This window comes from Bufo gargarizans, chromosome 5 (assembly GCF_014858855.1).
Source record: "Bufo gargarizans isolate SCDJY-AF-19 chromosome 5, ASM1485885v1, whole genome shotgun sequence".
NCBI lineage: Eukaryota > Metazoa > Chordata > Amphibia > Anura > Bufonidae > Bufo > Bufo gargarizans.
The window spans coordinates 205,904,468-205,924,051 of NC_058084.1; the positions used below are offsets into that span (position 1 = coordinate 205,904,468).

General features: G+C 42.9%; 1 protein-coding gene across 2 annotated transcripts in view; it reads left to right on the plus strand.

The window, feature by feature from the left end:
* Positions 1 to 19,584, plus strand: part of BMPER (BMP binding endothelial regulator) — a 263,513-nt gene that overhangs the window by 126,272 nt on the left and 117,657 nt on the right. For both annotated transcript variants that reach the window (XM_044293999.1, XM_044293998.1), the window contains exons 7-8: positions 4,724 to 4,823; positions 18,798 to 18,907. In XM_044293999.1, the coding sequence (XP_044149934.1) occupies positions 4,724 to 4,823; positions 18,798 to 18,907 (210 nt within the window). The remainder of the gene's footprint in view (positions 1 to 4,723; positions 4,824 to 18,797; positions 18,908 to 19,584) is intronic.

Genomic DNA, 19,584 nt, shown 5'->3' on the forward strand with positions numbered 1-19,584 from the left:
AGACATGTGTTACAATTTTATAGTGCATGTTTAACATAGTAACTAGTGGAATACATTTTTTCATATCAGGATATAGTTCCTTTACACACAGAATAAAAATATATCCAGGACCAGTGTTCCAATTAGAATCATAAAGTGTTGTAAACATACTGAATAGGGATCCCAGGAGAAGACTCAGCAAGCCATGGAGCCCACATATACCATCACGTATCTTTAGCGTCTCAATCTCATCAATGCGCATGCCCAGAGTGACGACATCATATAAGGCGCCGTGTAAGATTGGTGCGCATGCGTTCTACCCAGTAACATCTTGCCGCACCATCTTGGTTAATGGAAAATAGCCCCAAGTGACAGCTCTGCGCCCATCATATAGATGGTAGCTAAACGGAGTAAATATCCTCCCAATATATTTTAAGAGCCATAACTATCAAATAAGATTCATAAAGAGTGTTGCAGACCGCAGCAGGGATCTCCTACAGAAACCAGCCTCAGGACCGGGGTCCCCACCTCTCGGGAAGGACACCGGACCGTAGGGTCGTACACGTCAGGGGGGAACATCTCCATGAACCCCACCGACGTGTCCGGCCCTCTTGCTGGAAATAAAGCAGTCTGGGAGGGATAATCCCTCACCCTTACAAAGAGTAAAAACATACTGGAGCTTAATGATATATCTGGAGTAGCGCATACACCATAGGACGCTGTAGTTGGTACTGGGCTGCACCGCTTCCATTGAGTCAAAGTCCAGGGGTCCGTACCCAGCACTGTGAGGGTTAAAAATTCCAAAAGGCAAGAAAAAAATATAAATTAGTTTCCAAATCTGTCAGTTGTGCAATTGCATATATTACTTTCACAATTCTGGTGCACCTATTACATACGTGGAAAAGGCGCAATACATACATGTGTGGAAAGGACGGGCAGGCGACAGATCAACAGACACCTATCTAAACTCCACATTTAATCCTCTGGGGTGCAGAGTATCTAAATCATAAATCCACCTCAGTTCTCTTTTCTTGAGAATTGCCAAGCGGTCTCCACCTCTCCTTGGGAGCTCAACATGGTCTAATATCCAGCATCTCAAGTCCCGCTCGGAATGCCCAAGGGACATAAAATGCCTGGAGACCGGTAAATCGGCACGTTTTTTTCTTATTGTTTTCCTGTGGTTATTCAATCTTAGTTTTAGTTCTGTAGACGTTTCACCGATATATATTAAATTGCATGGACATGCTAACACGTAAATCACATAAGAAGATGAACAATTTAGGTGAAACCTGATGGGATATTCTTTATGTGTGGTAGGATGTGTAAAGGATCTAGATTTGCATATATAGCGACAGTTAACACAATTGAGACATGGATAACAACCATGTCCCGATTTAGACAATGTTCGTTGTACGCTGATTTTTTTAGGGCCTACATCCGCTCTAACCAAATGGTCCTTAATATTTTTACTTTTTCGGTATGATAGGAGAGGAGGGGAATTCAATTCAGGTATATCTTTTATGGACCTACTGAGGATGTTCCAATTATCCTTTAGAATACGTCCCATCTCCACACTGCACTCAGAATATGTGGACATGAAAGGTATTCTGCGGGTCCTCTGTAGGTTAGAGGTAATTTTCTCAGGGCTATTCTGTAAAACGTCATTTTTTTGGGCAGATAGCAATCGGTGGGGATAACCCCGTCTCTTAAATTTATCCACCATCATATCCAATGTGGATATTAGCTCAGTCTGCTCAGATACTATGCGTTTAGCACGTAGAAATTGTGAATGTGGAAGATGTTTAATTAAACTACGAGGATGACTACTTTCGTATCTTAAAGTGGTATTCCTGTCAGTTGGCTTCACATAAAGGCCTGTATTGATCGAACCATCAACCAATCTGACATTGGTATCAAGGAAGGATAGTTCAATCTTGGAGTAAGACACCGTGTACTGGAGGTCAGAATCAATGCTATTTAAATATGCATGAAACTCAGTCAGCTGCACTTCTGAGCCTGACCACAGGAGGAAGACGTCATCTATGTACCGCCACCACCCAATAACATACTGGAAGTGGTGGGATACATAGATGAAGTCCTCCTCCATGTGCCGCATGTAAATATTTGCGTACGTGGGGGCCACGTTGGACCCCATCGCAACGCCACGTTTTTGATTAAAAAAGGTATCCTGGAAAAGAAAATAATTATTTTCCAGAATAAGTCTCAGCAGGATATTAATAAAACATTTGGACTGTTGTGTAATAGACGATCCATCCAGATATTTATTCACAGCAGATATGCCCTTCTCGTGTCCTATTGACGTGTATAAAGATACAACGTCAAAGGACACGAGAGTAGCAGTCTGCAACTCCGCTGTATCAACTGCTCTCAATTGCTGTAAAAAATGCCCAGTGTCCTGAATATATGATTTACCGGCCGTCGAGAATTCTCGCAAAATCCTATCAAGAAACATAGCGATTTTACTAAACACAGAGTCCGTGCCAGAAACGATGGGCTGATAGGGATATATTTGTGTCCTTACCTTTTCTCTCTGAACATGTTCTTATATGTATGTCACAAGATAACCAGCTTTTTTCTTTCAAAACAACATGATTTTGCAATATTGTGCTACAAGATGTCTATCCTATATGTGTCTATGTTCAGCCACCCAGTGATAGGTTTGGTCACCTGTATAGCCATAAACCAGGTAATATCAGTAATAAGGTACAGAAAAAACATCACACTTTGTGGTAGCTCAGCCAGGCTATTAGGGTATGTCTGTTGGCAAGCTTTTTGATTGTTGCCATCGATCGCAGTGAGTACAACTGTGAAACAATTAGTACAACTGTGCACCAAACAGAGTGTAACACGAAACATCTTATGTACACAAATGTAAATTAAAGAGGACCTTTCATGTTTTTTTTATTAATTGAGATAAATACCTTTACTTGCTGATGCTGCCACGCTGCCTGATTTTTTAAAATATCGGCTCATGCGTCCCACTGTGCCCCCTGTATTTTTCACGCTCAGTATGCTAATACTGAGCATCGGTACAGGGAGGAGAAGACGCCAGGGTTTCTCAATGGGCGTCTCCTTCTCCCTGGCTGTGGTGCGATCCAATCACAGTGGAGAGCGTCACAGCCAGGGAAAAGGTGAGTTTACTTTTTTCTCCCTTGCTGTGACGGTCTCCGTGTTGATTGGACCTCGGCACAGCCAGGGAGAAGGAGACGCCCATTGAGAAACCCTGGCGTCTCCTCCTCCCTGTACCTAAGCTCAGTATTAGCATACTGAGCGGGAAAACTACGGGGGAACACAGCGGGGCGCAGGAGCGATATTTTAAAAAATCAGGCAGGCTACTCCGCAAGGAAAGGTATTTATCTCAATTAATAAAAAAAACATGAATGGTTCTATTTAAACATACTAAATATTGTACATTTAATGTTCTTAAACTCAATTTTTTTTTGGGGGGGGGGGACCAATAGATATATAATAGATTTCTTATGTTGACCATTATTTATTTTATGCACTTACCGTATTTTTCGCCCTATAAGACGCACCGGCCCATAAGACGCACCTAGGTTTTACAGGAGTACAATAAGAAAAAAATGTTTTTCATTAGATATCAGATTAGGCCAGCAATCAGACCCCCAATGTTAATAAGCCCCTTAATCAGACCTCAGATCATACCCCCAATGTTAATAAGACCCCAGTAAAACCTCAGATCAGACCCCCATGCCGCAGATTAGCCCTCATGCCATTTATGAGCCCCATTATGAGCCCCCATGCCATTTATGAGCCCCCATGCCAGTTATGAGCCCCCGTTATTAGCCCAATGCCAGTTATGAGCCCCAGTGCCATTTATGACCCCCATGCCATTTATGAGCCCCCAGTGCCATTTAATATGCCCCCAGTGTGATTTCAGATGACCCTAGTGCCATTTCAGATGCCCCAGTACCATTTCAGATGCCCCAGTACCATTTCAGATGCCCCAGTACCATTTCAGATGTCCCCAGTACCATTCCAGATGCCCCCAGTACCATTTCAGATGTCCCCAGTTCCACAGAGCAAATAAAAAACAAACAAAAACATTTACCTCTCCTGCACGTCACCGCTACTCACCTCCAGCGTGCTCGGTCTTCCTCCTCTGTCTGCTGTGCTGTGACCCGGCCCGCACCAGGAAGCGGTGAGTACAGAGCCTTCACTGCTTCCCGGTCCTCTGTAACTAATAAGCGCTTCCAAAATAGAAGCGCTTCATTAGTATTCGCCCCATAAGACACAGGGGCATTTTCCCCCCACTTTTGAAAGAAAGGGAGAAAAATATGGTATATAGCTCAGCGCTTTACAGACATTAGCATCCAACCAATGGGGCTCACAATCTAAGGTCCCTATCAGTATGGCTTTGGAGTGTGGGAGGAAACCCACACAAACACAGGGAGAACATACAAACTCCCAGCACTGCAAGGCACCAATGCTAACCACTGAGCCACCGTGCTGACCATTATAGAGTCTTACTCTGTAATCCCCTGTAATGAAAAATCCTATGGTAATGGTAATGAGTAATAATTATAATATAGATTGCATTTTATATAGATTCATTTTGTATTCATTTTATATTTCTTAAACTGAAGAAAATATTGTTTTAATATATATCTTAATGAGACCGTATTATGGATTCTTACATAGAGAGCTGATTTTGGGATAGGCTTGGAGTTATTTTTTTCTAATCTCCACTATTTTCCTTTAGGGAGGCAGGACACAGTGCATTAAAGAAGTCTGCCCAATTCTGTCATGCCCCCAGCATCTCAGTCATATTCCTACTGGACAGTGTTGCCCAAAATGCATAGGTGAGTGAATCCAATTTTATTTGTTTACCAACCAATTTGCTTACCAACCATAAGTGACATCATACTTACATTAGGTCATCAAGAAAAATATCCCTGCTAAAACAAGCTTATTCCCTTCAAGCGAAGTGACCAGTGACATACCCACCATGGGCAGACTACAAGACTGCTATGGGACCCGAAGGGGGGGGGGGGCCTTGCTAAACTGCTTCTCCTGCTTCTTCACAGCTTCCTTTACATTAAGTGGCAAATGTATAAATTCCTATGCACTGAGATCCCCCTAGTGCTGACTGCAGGCAGTTATTTTTAAATACTTTGAGATATATGGTGATCAGAGTAACGTTTTCCAGCATAGAAGTCAGATTAAGTGGTTGAGGCAGAGGGCAACTTTTTCTTAAATTATTCATTATTATTTTATTATTGAGGACAAAGAGGATGACATTGTGGAGTGGATGACTCACTCCTTTTCTCAGTCACTGCAAGATGATGTCAGAGTCACCTGTGAGTCTGAGTCTTTGAGCCAGGGGTCACAGCATTCCTCCTGTTCCTCCTCCTTGGGGTCCCAAAGAAGCCTTCACTTGCATCATTTATTTTCACTGCCTTCTCTTTTTCATAAGAAAACCTCATGTGTTATGGAAGATACTTAATATAGTTTTCCTTATGATGACTTGCTTCAGCGTTTGGACTGCTATGAGAAGAAGGTTTAGTCGGAGGCAAGGACTCCATGCATTGCTGTGTTAGTGGTGGTGGTAGAAGTAGCAGTGTTACTTGTAGCCACGGTGGTGGCAGTAGGGGCGGTGGTAGGGACAGTGGCACTCGGGCAAATACAGAGCAGAGAATTGTGAGGGGGATCAAGGAGCCCATGATGAAATACAGTTTGATAAAAGTGAAAGGGAAGAGAAGGATTATCATGACAAGCCAGATAGAGGTGCTGATGGAGGGCTGACATCAGAGGTAGTGGCCACAGAGGCAATAAAGAGCATGGGCAATGTATTGCCAAAAGCTCCAAAAAGACGGTTAGGGCCAGATCTGCTTCTGTTGTAGTCACCTTGGGAACTGGTGATGACACTAATACTGTGGCCACAGACTCAAAACATACCACACCTAAGCCATGCTAGCTTTTGTGTAGCTCCCGTATGGTTTTTTTTTTCTCCACAAGGCCGCACATAAAACCACTGCTGTGTGCAAAATCTGCCGGATGAAAATAAGCCTTGGTGTTCAAACACAAACATCACCAGATTCTGTGAGAAAATAGAACTAACCAGCATTCTGAATTGGAACAAGTGTGTGCTATTTTGCCTGGTCTTCTTTGAGGCAACCAAGGCCACATCCCTGTCTTTGTCATCACTACCAGCTTCTTCTTCTTCTCTTACTCAGACTTCTTTTCTTCCTTGTCCTTTACGCCATTATGAGAGATCCATAGTGGAATGTGTGGCCATGAGAACACTGTTTATGACCAGCAATTAGCTTGTGTGAAAGCTGGATCCCACCTGGCCAAGTGGCTGGTGGTGCAGTTGCTGCTATACTACTTAGTTGTGGTAATTGTGACACAGTCCTGTGCCTTCCCTAAAATGTAATTCAGACATTGCTAGCTTTCTCCAGATATCTTTAAACTTGCATTGTCATTATGAAAACGTAGCACATTTCAGTTCTTTTACCAAAATGAAATTATTGTCTATGTCATCAGCCGTCATCAGGGACATTTTCTGGAAAGTTTTATTTTAAAAAGTATAACAAATGCAATGGGACAGTGTGTTTTTAAACAGGCTGTTTGTTAACACCGTCAACCATGTATCCACCCATACCTATGTATGATATTATTTGCTATTGCTGTCATTGCATTAAAGAACTTGAAAAAGAGAAAGACAAGAGAGAAGAATATGAGTCCTAGGAGACCTCAGAATGGCATGTACCAATTTTCAGGCAAATTGAATGACGAAACAATGCGTTGAGCATAAAATTAAGACCAGATCTTAGGTATTCTTAAAAGTAGATGACAACAGCAGAGAGTTAGATCAAACGTCTGTACTAACCTCACTGAGCAATACTGTCTAGGAGTCAATGTCAACTCTGCTGCCAAAAAGAAATAATTCCTGTGTGATATGATCCTTCTAAATGGTGGGGATATTTACTGTGTGTTTATGAACATTTCTCTCATGTCTGTGTGATTGGTTTGTCATTTACAAGATGTTAAGTAATACAAATAGAGCTTAGTATTGACACATAATTGCATTCTGGAAAGTTTTAGAATTCTTTTCAAGGTAAACAGAAGATACAACATTAGAAGGATTGGTGTTTTTATTTTTTGCTTAAAACACATATTAAACATAATCCTTAGTTAGCTTAACCAATATACTTAGCAATGTAACGTTCTAAATATTTTGCATGTTAGTGTCACGGTGGGGAGTGGGGGAAACTCTCCACCATATAATTAGAGTGTTACTTAGCCCGAAAACAGGGAAAGGGAGCAGGTCACCTTCTACAGCCGCCCTAATCCTGATCCTGATTGTATGAGCGCCCCCTAAAGGTGGGAGGGCTCATGCACTCGAACCTGGATCCTGCTGACCCTAACGGTCCCTTGTATAGAGGTCAGGAATTGGAGACAACTGGTTTCTAAAGGAAACAGATGAACCAGAGTCTCCCATGGCATAGTAACAGATGGGAAAAAGAATCAGCAGCAACTGAACGGCAGGTAAGCACCCGGAGAAACAGCAGCACGCCAGAACATCAAACGCTTATCTGCCGCAGCAAAGATGGAACAACACCAAAACAACCTGGACCCCCATGCGGACACCGATGTAAGGTGGCTCCAGGCAAGGCTGCTCATATCTTTAGGTTCACCCATCCGGGGAAACCAATGGGACCCCTTTCCGGAGGCAACAACAGACAGGGGAAAATGTCAATCATCCATGCAGATCACAACACCAAACCGACCAGACATGGAACACAGAACACCCAACATAAACCACACCAAACAACATAACAGGTGAGGAGGGAAAAGGAGACAAAGGGTGACAAACGATGTCCAACTAGGATGCCCTCACACTGGAAAGATAACACATCCAGAAAGCAGCAGAGCTCCTACACATATAAAGGCAGACAACCATCTGACCTTCATGCCCACAACCCAGTATAAGAAGAGCCAGAGGCCACACCCAGCTCCACTAAGCACACAACTTAACCCCAAACACACCAGGATCGGAAGGAACATAAAACTTAAAGGGGAAGTGTCCAAACATTCAAAACAATATGTTGCCACCGGCAACAAGCATGCACGGCAAAAGTGTCATGGTCCACTACACCAGACCATGACACAGCCGTGACATTTAGGGGTTGAAGAAGACGGAGTAAGGGAGCAGTGGCTGTGAACCTTGGGAAGTCCATGTTAATTGCTTCACAACTTCCGATATACGTTAGATTAATGGGGCAACTCTTATTGACTGACAGTCTAATATGTATGGGGGCCTCCCAACTATACCCCAACGGCAGATGTGGGTACAATCAAGGATCAACATGTTTGGTTTCATCAATGCTTTATTCTGCTGGCAAATAAGCTACAGTCAGAGTTGTCTGTTTCTCTCCCCTATTGAAAATAGGGCAGTCAAGTGAGATAGTGGTCAGAGTGCAAGGATTTTACGGGAACATATCTTATGTACAGTCGTGGCCAAAATTTTTGATAATAACACAAATATTAGTTTTCACAAAGTTTGTTGCTAAACTGCTATTAGATCTTTGTTTCAGTTGTTTCTGTGATGTAGTGAAATATAATTACACGCACTTCATATGTTTCAAAGGCTTTTATCAACAATTACATGACATTTATGCAAAGAGTCAGTATTTGCAGTGTTGGCCCTTCTTTTTCGACTGGGCATGCTCTCAATCAACTTCTGGGCCAATTCCTGACTGATAGCAACCCATTCTTTCATAATCACTTCTTGGAGTTTGTAAGAATTAGTGGGTTTTTATTTGTCCACCCGCCTCTTGAGGATTGACCACAAGTTCTCAATGGCATTAAGATCTGGGGAGTTTCCAGGCCATGGACTCAAAATGTCAACGTTTTGGTCCCCGAGCCACTTAGTTATCACTTTTGCCTTATGGCACGGTGCTCCATCGTGCTGGAAAATGCATTGTTCTTCACCAAACTGTTGTTGGATTGTTGGAAGAAGTTGCTGTTGGAGGGTGTTTTGGTACCATTCTTTATTAATGGCTGTGTTTTGGGGCAAAATTTTGAGTGAGCCCACTCCCTTGGATGATAAGCAACCCCACACATGAATGGTCTCAGGATGCTTTACTGTTGGCATGACACAGGACTGATGGTAGCTCTCACCTTTTCTTCTCCGGACAAGCCTTTTTCCTGATACCCCAAACAATCGAAAAGAGGCTTCATCGGAGAATATGACTTTGCCCCAGTCCTCAGCAGTCCATTCACCATATTTTCTGCAGAAGATAAATCTGTCCCTGATGGTTTTTTTGGAGAGAAGTGGCTTCTTTGCTGCCCTTCTTGACACCAGGCCATCTTCCAAAAGTCTTCGCCTCACTGTGCGTGCAGATGCGCTCACACCTGCCTGCTGCCATTCCTGTGCAAGCTCTGCACTGGTGGGACTCCGATCCCGCAGCTGAATCCTCTTTAGGAGACGATCCTTGCGCTTGCTAGACTTTCTTGGACGCCCTGAAGCCTTCTTAACAAGAATTGAACCTCTTTCCTTGAAGTTCTTGATGATCCTATAAATTGTTGATTGAGGTGCAATCTTAGTAGCCACAATATCCTTGCCTGTGAAGCCATTTTTATGCAACGCAATGATGGCTGCACGTGTTTCTTTGCAGGTCACCATGGTTAACAATGGAAGAACAATGATTTCAAGCATCACCCTCCTTTTAACAGGTCAAGTCTGCCATTTTAACCCAATCAGCCTGACATAATGATCTCCAGCCTTGTGCTCTTCAACATTCTCACCTGAGTTAACAAGACGATTACTGAAATGATCTCCTTTAATGACAGCAATGAAATGCAGTGGAAAGTTTTTTTGGGGATTAAGTTAATTTTCATGGCAAAGAAGGACTATGCAATTCATCTGACCACTCTTCATAACATTCTGGAGTATATGCAAATTGCTATTATAAAAACTTAAGCAGCAACTTTTTCAATTTCCAATATTTATGTAATTCTCAAAACTTTTGGCCACGAATGTATATGGCAGCCTAAATGCTCATTCAGATGGGCAATATAAAACTCGTGTTTTCTAGGTTAACTGACAATTTACTAACTGTGCTGAATAAGTTTGGTCTCTGAATACAATATTTGTCCATTTTTCCATCCATTTCGCATTATTATGTTGTCCATTTTTTTTGGAAGAATGTTCCCCCATCAATCATGTGCAGTCTGTTATTTTTCACAGATCCATTGACTTGAATAGGTGACGCTAGTGTAAAAGCCAAGTGTAAAAGGTCTGGCTCCTAGCATTTCTGCCAGTCAGCTGGTCTTTAGTACTATTCTGACATTTCACATTCTTGAAATATAGCAGTGATCATAACTGACCTAAGAGAGGGATTGTGTTGTAGGATTTTAAATGTCAGAAATTGTGAAAACTGAATTTTAATGAATGCAGTTAAGATATGTATAAACCTATGATTGAAACTGTAGTTACCTTGTCTTCACACTTATCTTTTTGGTAAATAATCAGTGGATGAAGTGTTCTTCAGAAATACGTTGCATTATGGTTGATGATGATAATAGCTAAAGGCCCTTTTACACACAAAATGATTGGGACTCCTTGGGGATGAACAATCATTACTATGATCATTCTTCCTAATTCAATTTCTTTGTCTGATGCACATTCCCATTTACACAGGGCAATTTTCTGCTGATGAACAATGATTTTATATGCTGCAAGATGTGATCACCCTAAAATTTGTTTGTTCATTGGGTAATTGGTGGCACCTTTACATGGGGCAATTATGAGGAAAGAGCTTTGGTACCAATGCCCATCCTCAATAATTATCTCGACCCTTGGCCCAAATGTAAAAGTCATTAGTATAGGTGGCAGGGTGGACAGACTTTAGTTAGCTCTAGGACACTCCTGATGTACTTTATTGTGGGGGCATGCAACTTTGCCAAAATCTTTAAGAAATTAAATGCAAAGCAAACCATAATTGGTATGGCTTTGTTTTATACTTTTGTTAAGTATTTTCCTTTTTTACATACTATGGTCAGATTCAAGCTTGTTGGCCTGGAATAGGTCTGGAAAAGCTGATTTTCATGATAAATGAAGCTAACCCGTTTAAACAGTCACTTACACTTTTGCAAGACATTCCAATGGCCAGAATTGTGTTTTCTGCTGAGGTAAACAACACATTTTGTTTGATGGATTTGTCTCTCGTAACACAGGTCTCTGTGTAGTAGATTTTGAATGGCATGGAATAATAGCCCTCTCTCAGGCACATGTGTAATAATAATTCATGTGATTTATGATTATGGCTTGATTTTCATGTGGATTGTTTGAAACATGGGAGCAAGAATCCTAACAAAGATGTATATTATAGCTGCTCTGTTGTGGGAGAATGTAAGGCAGGCGGTTAATTCCCACATACTCAAACAGTTTTTTTAGAAAAGGTGTTGGTGGATTTTGCCCCTAGCCGCTCCTTGATCCAACACTTCAGAATTATATAATCTGGTATTTTCTCTTCTAAACAATAATTAACTTGTATATTTCTTAAATCATCCTTATTTAGACATGAATAAAAATTTGGATAATTTTCTACTTTTTAAGTGATGAAAAAATAGCTGTTTCAGAATAAGATATTGCTATAAGTTCATAAGTAAAACATTTGACTTATAATTGGTTGCAGCTGTTAATGTGGCCCAACATCCAGAATTGATGAGAAGAATCTGATGAGTGTAACTGTAACAAAGGTCTGAGGATAAAGTTCTGTCAGGATTTGCTTGTTACAGTCTTGTCTAGAACCACCCACAGTTTCCAGTTTTGGTTCCAAGATGAACCTTCTAATTACCTTCTTCTAAGGGTACTTTCACACTTAGCTTATTCTTTCCGGCATTGAGTTCCATCCTAGGGGCTCAATACCGGAAAAGAACTGATCAGTTTTATCCTAACGCATTCTGAATGGAGAGCAATCCGTTCAGGATGCATCAGGATGTCTTCAGTTCAGTCTTTTTGACTTTTCAGGACGGAAATAATACTGTCCAAAACTCCGGAACACTTACTGGAATGCTGGGTCCTGCATTTTTTCCCCATTGAAATGTATTAATGCCGAATCTGGCCCTGAGTGTTCCGGAAAAACGGATCTGGCATTGCGGTCTGCACATACTCAGACTGAAAAAAATGTGGAAACAAAAATGCTGCATCCGTTTTTCCAGATAACATCGGAGAGACGGATCCAGCATTTCAATGCACTTGTCATACGGATCAGGATGCTCCTGAGTACGGCGATACCAGATGTGTGACACTTTTTTGCAGCCAAGGTGGGCAAAGGGGCACATATTCCAAAGTGCACCTTTCGGATTTCGCAGGCCATTTTTTTACACATTTTGATTGCAAAGTACTTCTCACACATGTGGGCCCCTAAATTGCCAGGGCAGTATAACTACGCCACAAGTGACCCCATTTTAGAAAGAAGACACCCCAAGGTATTCCGTGAGGGGCACGGCGAGTTCCTAGAATTTTTTATTTTTTGTCACAAGTTAGCGGAAAATGATGATTTTTTATTTTTTTTATTTTTTCCTTACAAAGTCTCATATTCCACTAACTTGCGACAAAAAATAAAAAATTCTAGGAACTCGCCATGCCCCTCACGGAATACCTTGGGGTGTCTTCTTTCCAAAATGGGGTCACTTGTGGCGTAGTTATACTGCCCTGGCAATTTAGGGGCCCATATGTGTGAGAAGTAGTTTGCAATCAAAATCTGTAAAAAATGACCGGTGAAATCCGAAAGGTGCACTTTGGAATGTGGGTCCCTTTGCCCACCTAGGCTGCAAAAAAGTGTCACACATCTGGTATCGCCGTACTCAGGAGAAGTTGGGGAATGTGTTTTGGGGTGTCATTTTACATATAACCATGCTGGGTGAGAGAAATATCTTGGCAAAAGACAACTTTTCCAATTTTTTTATACAAAGTTGGCATTTGACCAAGATATTTATCTCACCCAGCATGGGTATATGTAAAATGACACCCCAAAACACATTCCCCAACTTCTCCTGAGTACGGCGATACCACATGTGTGACACTTTTTTGCAGCCTAGATGCGCAAAGGTGCCCAAATTCCTTTTAGGAGGGCATTTTTAGACATTTCGATCCCAGACTTCTTCTCACGCTTTAGGGCCCCTAAAAAGCCAGGGCAGTATAAATACCCCACATGTGACCCCACTTTGGAAAGAAGACACCCCAAGGTATTCAATGAGGGGCCTGGCAAGTTCATAGAAATTTAATTTTTTGGCATAAGTTAACGGAAATTGATTTTTATTTTTTTTTCTTACAAAGTCTCACTTTCCGCTAACTTAGGACAAAAATTTAAATCTTTCATGGACTCAATATGCCCTTCAGCAAATACCTTGGGGTGTCTTCTTTCCAAAATGGGGTCAGTTGTGGGGTGTTTGTACTGCCCTGGCATTTGAGGGTCTCCGCAATCATTACATGTATGGCCAGCATTAGGAGTTTCTGCTATTCTCCTTATATTGAGCATACAGGTAATGAGATTTTTTTTTCCGTTCAGCCTCTGGGCTGAAAGAAAAAAATGAACGGCACAGATTTCTTCATTCGCATCGATCAATGTGGATGAAAAAAATCTCTGCCCAAAAAAAAAAAAAGGAGGGGAAAGACGTCTGCCAGGACATAGGAGCTCCGCCCAACATCCATACCCACTTAGCTCGTATGCCCTGGCAAACAAGATTTCTCCATTCACATCAATCGATGTGGATGAATAAATCATTGCCAGGATTTTTTATTTATTTTTTTATATACAAAGTGTTTGCCAAAGCATAGGAACGCCGCCTCCTCCTCAGCTCGTATGCCTTGGCGAAGGTATCTTTTACTGCAGAGTAGAAATCTCGTCTTGCGGCGCCGCATACACCGACTTGCGTGTAATCTGACAGCAGCGCAATGCTTCTGTCAGAATGCACATCAGTGCTGCAGCTAGTCGATTGGTTGGTCCACCTGGAAGGTAAAAAAAAAAAGAAAAAACCAGGCCGCAACGCAATAATTTTATTAACTTTGGAACAGAATATATAAACTTTAACTTTTTGAACTAAACATTAACCTTTTTGCTTACTGGTGTTTTTTTGTTTTTTTTACCTTTATAGAACAAACCTCTCCTTCCCCATGGGTCAATGTGCAAAGCGCAAATCGCCCAAAGATGTGGCGAAGTGCGTTTTGCACTTTTTCCTAGGTGAAAGGAGAGGTTTGCAGCAGCTGTGAGTGAATGGGCCCTAATAGCCCTGTGTGCCTGTCCTGGTGAGATGATCCCTATGCTAGGTGTACCTGTGTGTGGTACTTCCGGAAACAGGGTGGTCAGGACAGTCAGGACAGAAATAGCAGGTGTCACGCCTTATTCCACTCCTGCTACAGACACAACATCTTTTTCGGGGTGACTGTTGGGTTGAGGTACCAGGAACGACATTGGGGAAATGTCGCTCGTGTAGACGGCTAACTACACTGGTGGATGGGGCCATGGAACCTCCTGGGTACAGGAGGTTCTCGATGATCTCTTCCTGAAATTTGAGGAAGGATCCAGTTCTCCCAGCCTTACTGTAGAGAACAAAACTATTATACAGAGCCAATTGAATTAAATATACAGACACCTTCTTATACCAGCGTCTGGTTCTGCGGGAAACTAAATATGGAGACAACATCTGGTCATTGAAGTCCACCCCTCCCATGTGAAGGTTATAGTCGTGGACTGAGAGGGGCTTTTCAATGACACGGGTTGCTCGCTCAATTTGTATTGTCGTGTCTGCGTGAATGGAGGAGAGCATGTAAATGTCACGCTTGTCTCTCCATTTCACCGCGAGCAGTTCTTCGTTACACAATGCGGCCCTCTGCCCCCTTGCAAGACGGGTGGTAACGAGCCGTTGGGAGAAGACCGCGCGACTAGTTCACGCGGTGCCACAGGCGCCAATTCGTTCTAGAAACAAATGCCTAAAGAGGGCCACACTTATGTAGAAATTGTCCACATAAAGATGGTACCCCTTGCCGAATAAGGGTGACACCAAGTCCCAGACTGTCTTCCCACTGCTCCCCAGGTAGCCAGGGCAACCAACCGGCTCCAGGGTCTGATCTTTTCCCTCATAGATCCGAAATTTGTGGGTATAGCCTGTGGCCCTTTCACAGAGCTTATACAATTTGACCCCATAGCGCGCTTTCTTGGGATGTATTGTTTGAAGCCAAGGCGCCCGGTAAAATGTATCAGGGACTCGTCTACGCAGATGTTTTGCTCTGGGGTATACAAATCTGCAAATTTCAGGTTGAAATGGTCTATGAGGGGCCGAATTTTGTGGAGCCGGTCAAAAGCAGGGTGGCATCTGGGACGGGAGTCGGTGTTGTCGCTAAAGTGCAGGAAACGCAGGATGGCCTCAAAACGTGCCCTGGACATAGCAGCAGAGAACATGGGCATGTGATGAATTGGGTTCGTGGACCAATATGACCACAATTCATGCTTTTTAGTTAGACCCATGTTGAGGAGAAGGCCCAGAAAAGTTTTAATTTCGGAAACTTGGACTGGTTTCCACCGGAAAGGCTGGGCATAATAGCTTCCCGGGTTGGCGGTTATAAATTGTGTGGCATACCTGTTTGTTTCGGCCACAACTATGTCTAAGAGCTCCGCAGTCAAGAACAGCTTAAAAAATCCCAGGGCCGAACCGATCTGAGCTGTCTCAACCCGAACGCCAGACTGGGCAGTGAAAGGGAAAACTACAGGTGCGTCTGAAGTTGGGGACTGCCAATCAGGGTTTGCCAGCACCTCAGGGATTCTAGGGGCTCTACGGGCACGTCTTTGCGGTGGCTGTGACGGGGTCACTACTGCTCGTGCCACCGTACCAGCTTCAACTGCCCTTCTGGTGCTCGCCACTTCACCAGGTTGTACCGCAGTGCTGGTACTAGGTCCAGGGAGGGCTGTGCTGCTGGTGTATGGCTCACCACGTAATCCGACAGCACCAGCCCCACTCTGCTGCTCTTGAAACGGATCCTGCGCAACCTGTGGTCTAGCGACACGGGGCCGGGTACGCCTGGTGCTATCACCGCAGCGCGTGTAAAGTGAATGTGCAGTGACCAAAAAAAATTTTTTTTGTCACTGCGGTGTGGCGGGTGTGGGCGAACGCACATGTGGGCGACCGATCAGGCCTGATCGGGCAAACACTGCGTTTTGGGTGGAGGGAGAACTAAAGTGACACTAATACAATTATAGATCTGACCGTGATCAGTTTTGATCACTTCCAGATACTATAAAAGTACAAATGCTGATTAGCGATACGCTAATCAGCGAATCAGTGACTGCGGTGCGGTGGGCTGGGCGCTAACTGATCCCTAAACTACCTAACCAAGGGGCCTAAACTATCCTAAAACCTAACGGTCAATACTAGTGGAAAAAAAAAGTGACAGTTTGCACTGATCACTTTTTTCCTTTCACTAGTGATTGACAGGGGCGATCAAAGGGGTGATCAAAGGGTTAATTGGGGTGCAGGGGGTGATCTGGGGCTAAGTATGTACTGTTGGTGCTACTCACTGTGAAGCCTGCTCCTCTGCTGGATCCAACCGACGAAAAGGACCAGCAGAGGAGCAGGGCAGCCATATAACAGATCATATTTACTAATATGATCTGTTATCTGGCTTCTCATTGGATTTTTCATCAGGTTGCCAGCCGCGATCATTGGCTGGCAAGCTGATGACGCGACCCCCTTTGACGAAATGCCGGCCCGAACTGCGCATGCAGACGCCAGATGACGCGTATATGCATGACTCTGCGCAGCGCTGCCGCCTCCGGACCGCACATCTGCGTTAGGCGATCCGGAGGCGGTTAAAGAACTGTGCAATGTCTACGTATTCTCACAAGATAAATATGTGCATCTGTACAAGAGAAAGGCAAATCTACCAGGTGTCCAGTTTTTGTAGCACATTTTTTATAGTGTTCAGTTCATTGACACACAACCACAACCAGCTCTTCTTTTCGTCCTCCTTTGAAATCATCAGTATGTTATACATGACAGGTCTAATGGGTAAAAATAAAAAGTTAATGATACCTCATAGGCTAGAACGGAAGCAGTGCAGTGGTATCTAGCAGTGAACATTTGGCAACTGTGTTCACTTGCAGGACTATAAAAGGCAGCATCCATTTTGTTGTTGTGATAGTCTGTACAGTTGGTTCTATGGTGCATGTAAAAACACATGTGGTCTTTCCTTTGCATTTTTAACATCAGTAGACCCTTAACAATGAATACTGCACTCAGCTCTGAATACATGGCTCATAAATTCCCAGTCATACACATGGAACATCTGGCCACTACATTTTTGAGAATACAAAAAACATAGAGTATTATGGTGCAGATTGAAGTCTGCGCGGGCACTACTTTATATCTGTATGCATCTATAAGGAGGCATACAGAGGTTTTTGCCTATGGGAATACCTGTATAAATAATATGGTGCAACACTCAAAGGTGTTTTGTGGGATTTACAAATAATTTGCAAAGAGCATCAAATGAGATGAAATTTACAAAAATAAATAACCCATACTTACCACTTCAATCCCCTGCCACATCAGTACCTCTGCTCTGGTCCATGCATGTCTTTGCTTACTTCCTGCAGTGATGATGTGCCGTACATGATTCACGTGACTGCTACAAGTCAATCATTGGGCAGTGACTGGCTGCAGTAGTCATGTGAATTATGTACAGTATGTGATTACTGAGGGGAGCAGAAACCGGTAGGGACCATTTGAACATCGAAGCTGGAGTGCCAGAGGATTGAAGACTTTTTTTTTTTTTTACGTTTTCCAATTCAGTGCTCTTGCTTAAATATTTATAACTCTACGGCTACTTTAACATTTGCGGCAGCATGCTGCGTTTTTTGTCCGGCCGCCTCTCTAGTGAATGGGGCCGGAACGGACTTCGGGCGGCATGGTGGGCTACAGTTAGCACGGATTCAGCAGGCAGTTTCCCTGCCAGAACAGCCTGCCAGACCCTGCTGCCGCAAGTGTGAAAGTAGCCTAAGGCTTAAGGCTACTTTCACACCAGCGTTTTTGCTGGATCTGGCAGGGTTCAGCAAAAACGCTTCCGTTACTGATAATACAACCATCTGCATCCGTTATGAACGGATCCGTTTATATTATCTTTAACATACCCAATATGCTATTGTGTCAGAGAAAACGGATCCGCCCCCATTGACTTGCATTGTTGGTCATGACGTCTTGCTCAGCATCCCAGGACGGAAAGCAAATCGCAGCAGGTTTCCTGGGAACTAAATATAGATGACCTCAGAATAGGTCATCATTATCAGACTGATGACCTGCTGTCGGAAGTTGCCGCGGAGCTTGGGGAAGCGCTATAGCCTCTTTCTTTGTCAGTAATGTTGGGTCTGCTGGTTACTTGGCCTTTGTGCAGCTCAAACCCATTCAAGTAAATGGGACTGAGCTGCAATGTCAAGCACTGGCCACTAAAGAATGTATGGCACTGTGCTTGGTAGACTATGATGAGGCCGTCGGGAGACCTATGAGAATAGGACATCAATATTTCATTCCCTTCAAACACAAATTAGAGAATGGTTCTGGTAATGCTAGTATGAAGTAGGCATAAATGGTACAGACATTGAAATAAATTCCAAAAATCCTCAAAGGTTAAAAGAAAATGAAAAAAATCCTTGTTTTTTTGTCTTTGTAGTTTCATGTGAGCCACATTTTTATGGCTTTAGAAAAGCTGTTTGATTTGGTTACATTTATTTACTTGTGTTGTAATTTCGTCTATTTTTATTGCCTCACTTTAGGCCAAAGAAAAGTGTTTGACCTGCCTTCTGGCAGTTGCCTTTTTCGAAGTGATGTCTACGACAATCATTCCAGCTTTATGTATGACAGCTGCACGACATGCACCTGCAGGGTAAGTAATGCACCTGCAGCCAAATATGAGCTTTCACTTTGGATGCCTTTTCTTGTATGTGTCACTTGTCCAGATACAGCTAGAGCCAAAAATGTTAAAGACTGAACCCAGTGGAACTGAAGGATCTAGTGACCTGTTGTTTTTATCATCAATACAAAAATGTATTAAAAAAACTTTTTAACATAATAGACTTTTATATTATACAGTGAAATTATTTTAATCCATGATCTGATAATCAAACAGTTTACCAGCACAGACCTGTAGAATTTCACAGGACCTAAAACATGAAACTAAGCTGTGATTTTAATTAGAACGTTCCTCCGGGTAAGGCTACATGCACATGACTGTATGTGTTTTGCTGTCCGCAAATTGCGGATCTGCAAAAAAAACATCCATATGCCATCCTTTTTTTTTTTGGCGGATCCATTGTAACAATGCCTAAAACGGACAAGAATAGGACATGTTCTATATTTTTTGCTGGGCTACAGAACGGACATACTAATGCAGACAGCACACGGTGCATTATTTGCAGATCTATTGAAATGAATGGGTCTGCATCCTATCCACAAAAAAATGGCCTCATGCACACGGCCGTTCCATGGCTGTTCTGTGCATTGGGGACCGCAATTTGCAGCAGACAGCTGGCACTAATGTCCGAGACCAGCGGTAATGCCGGT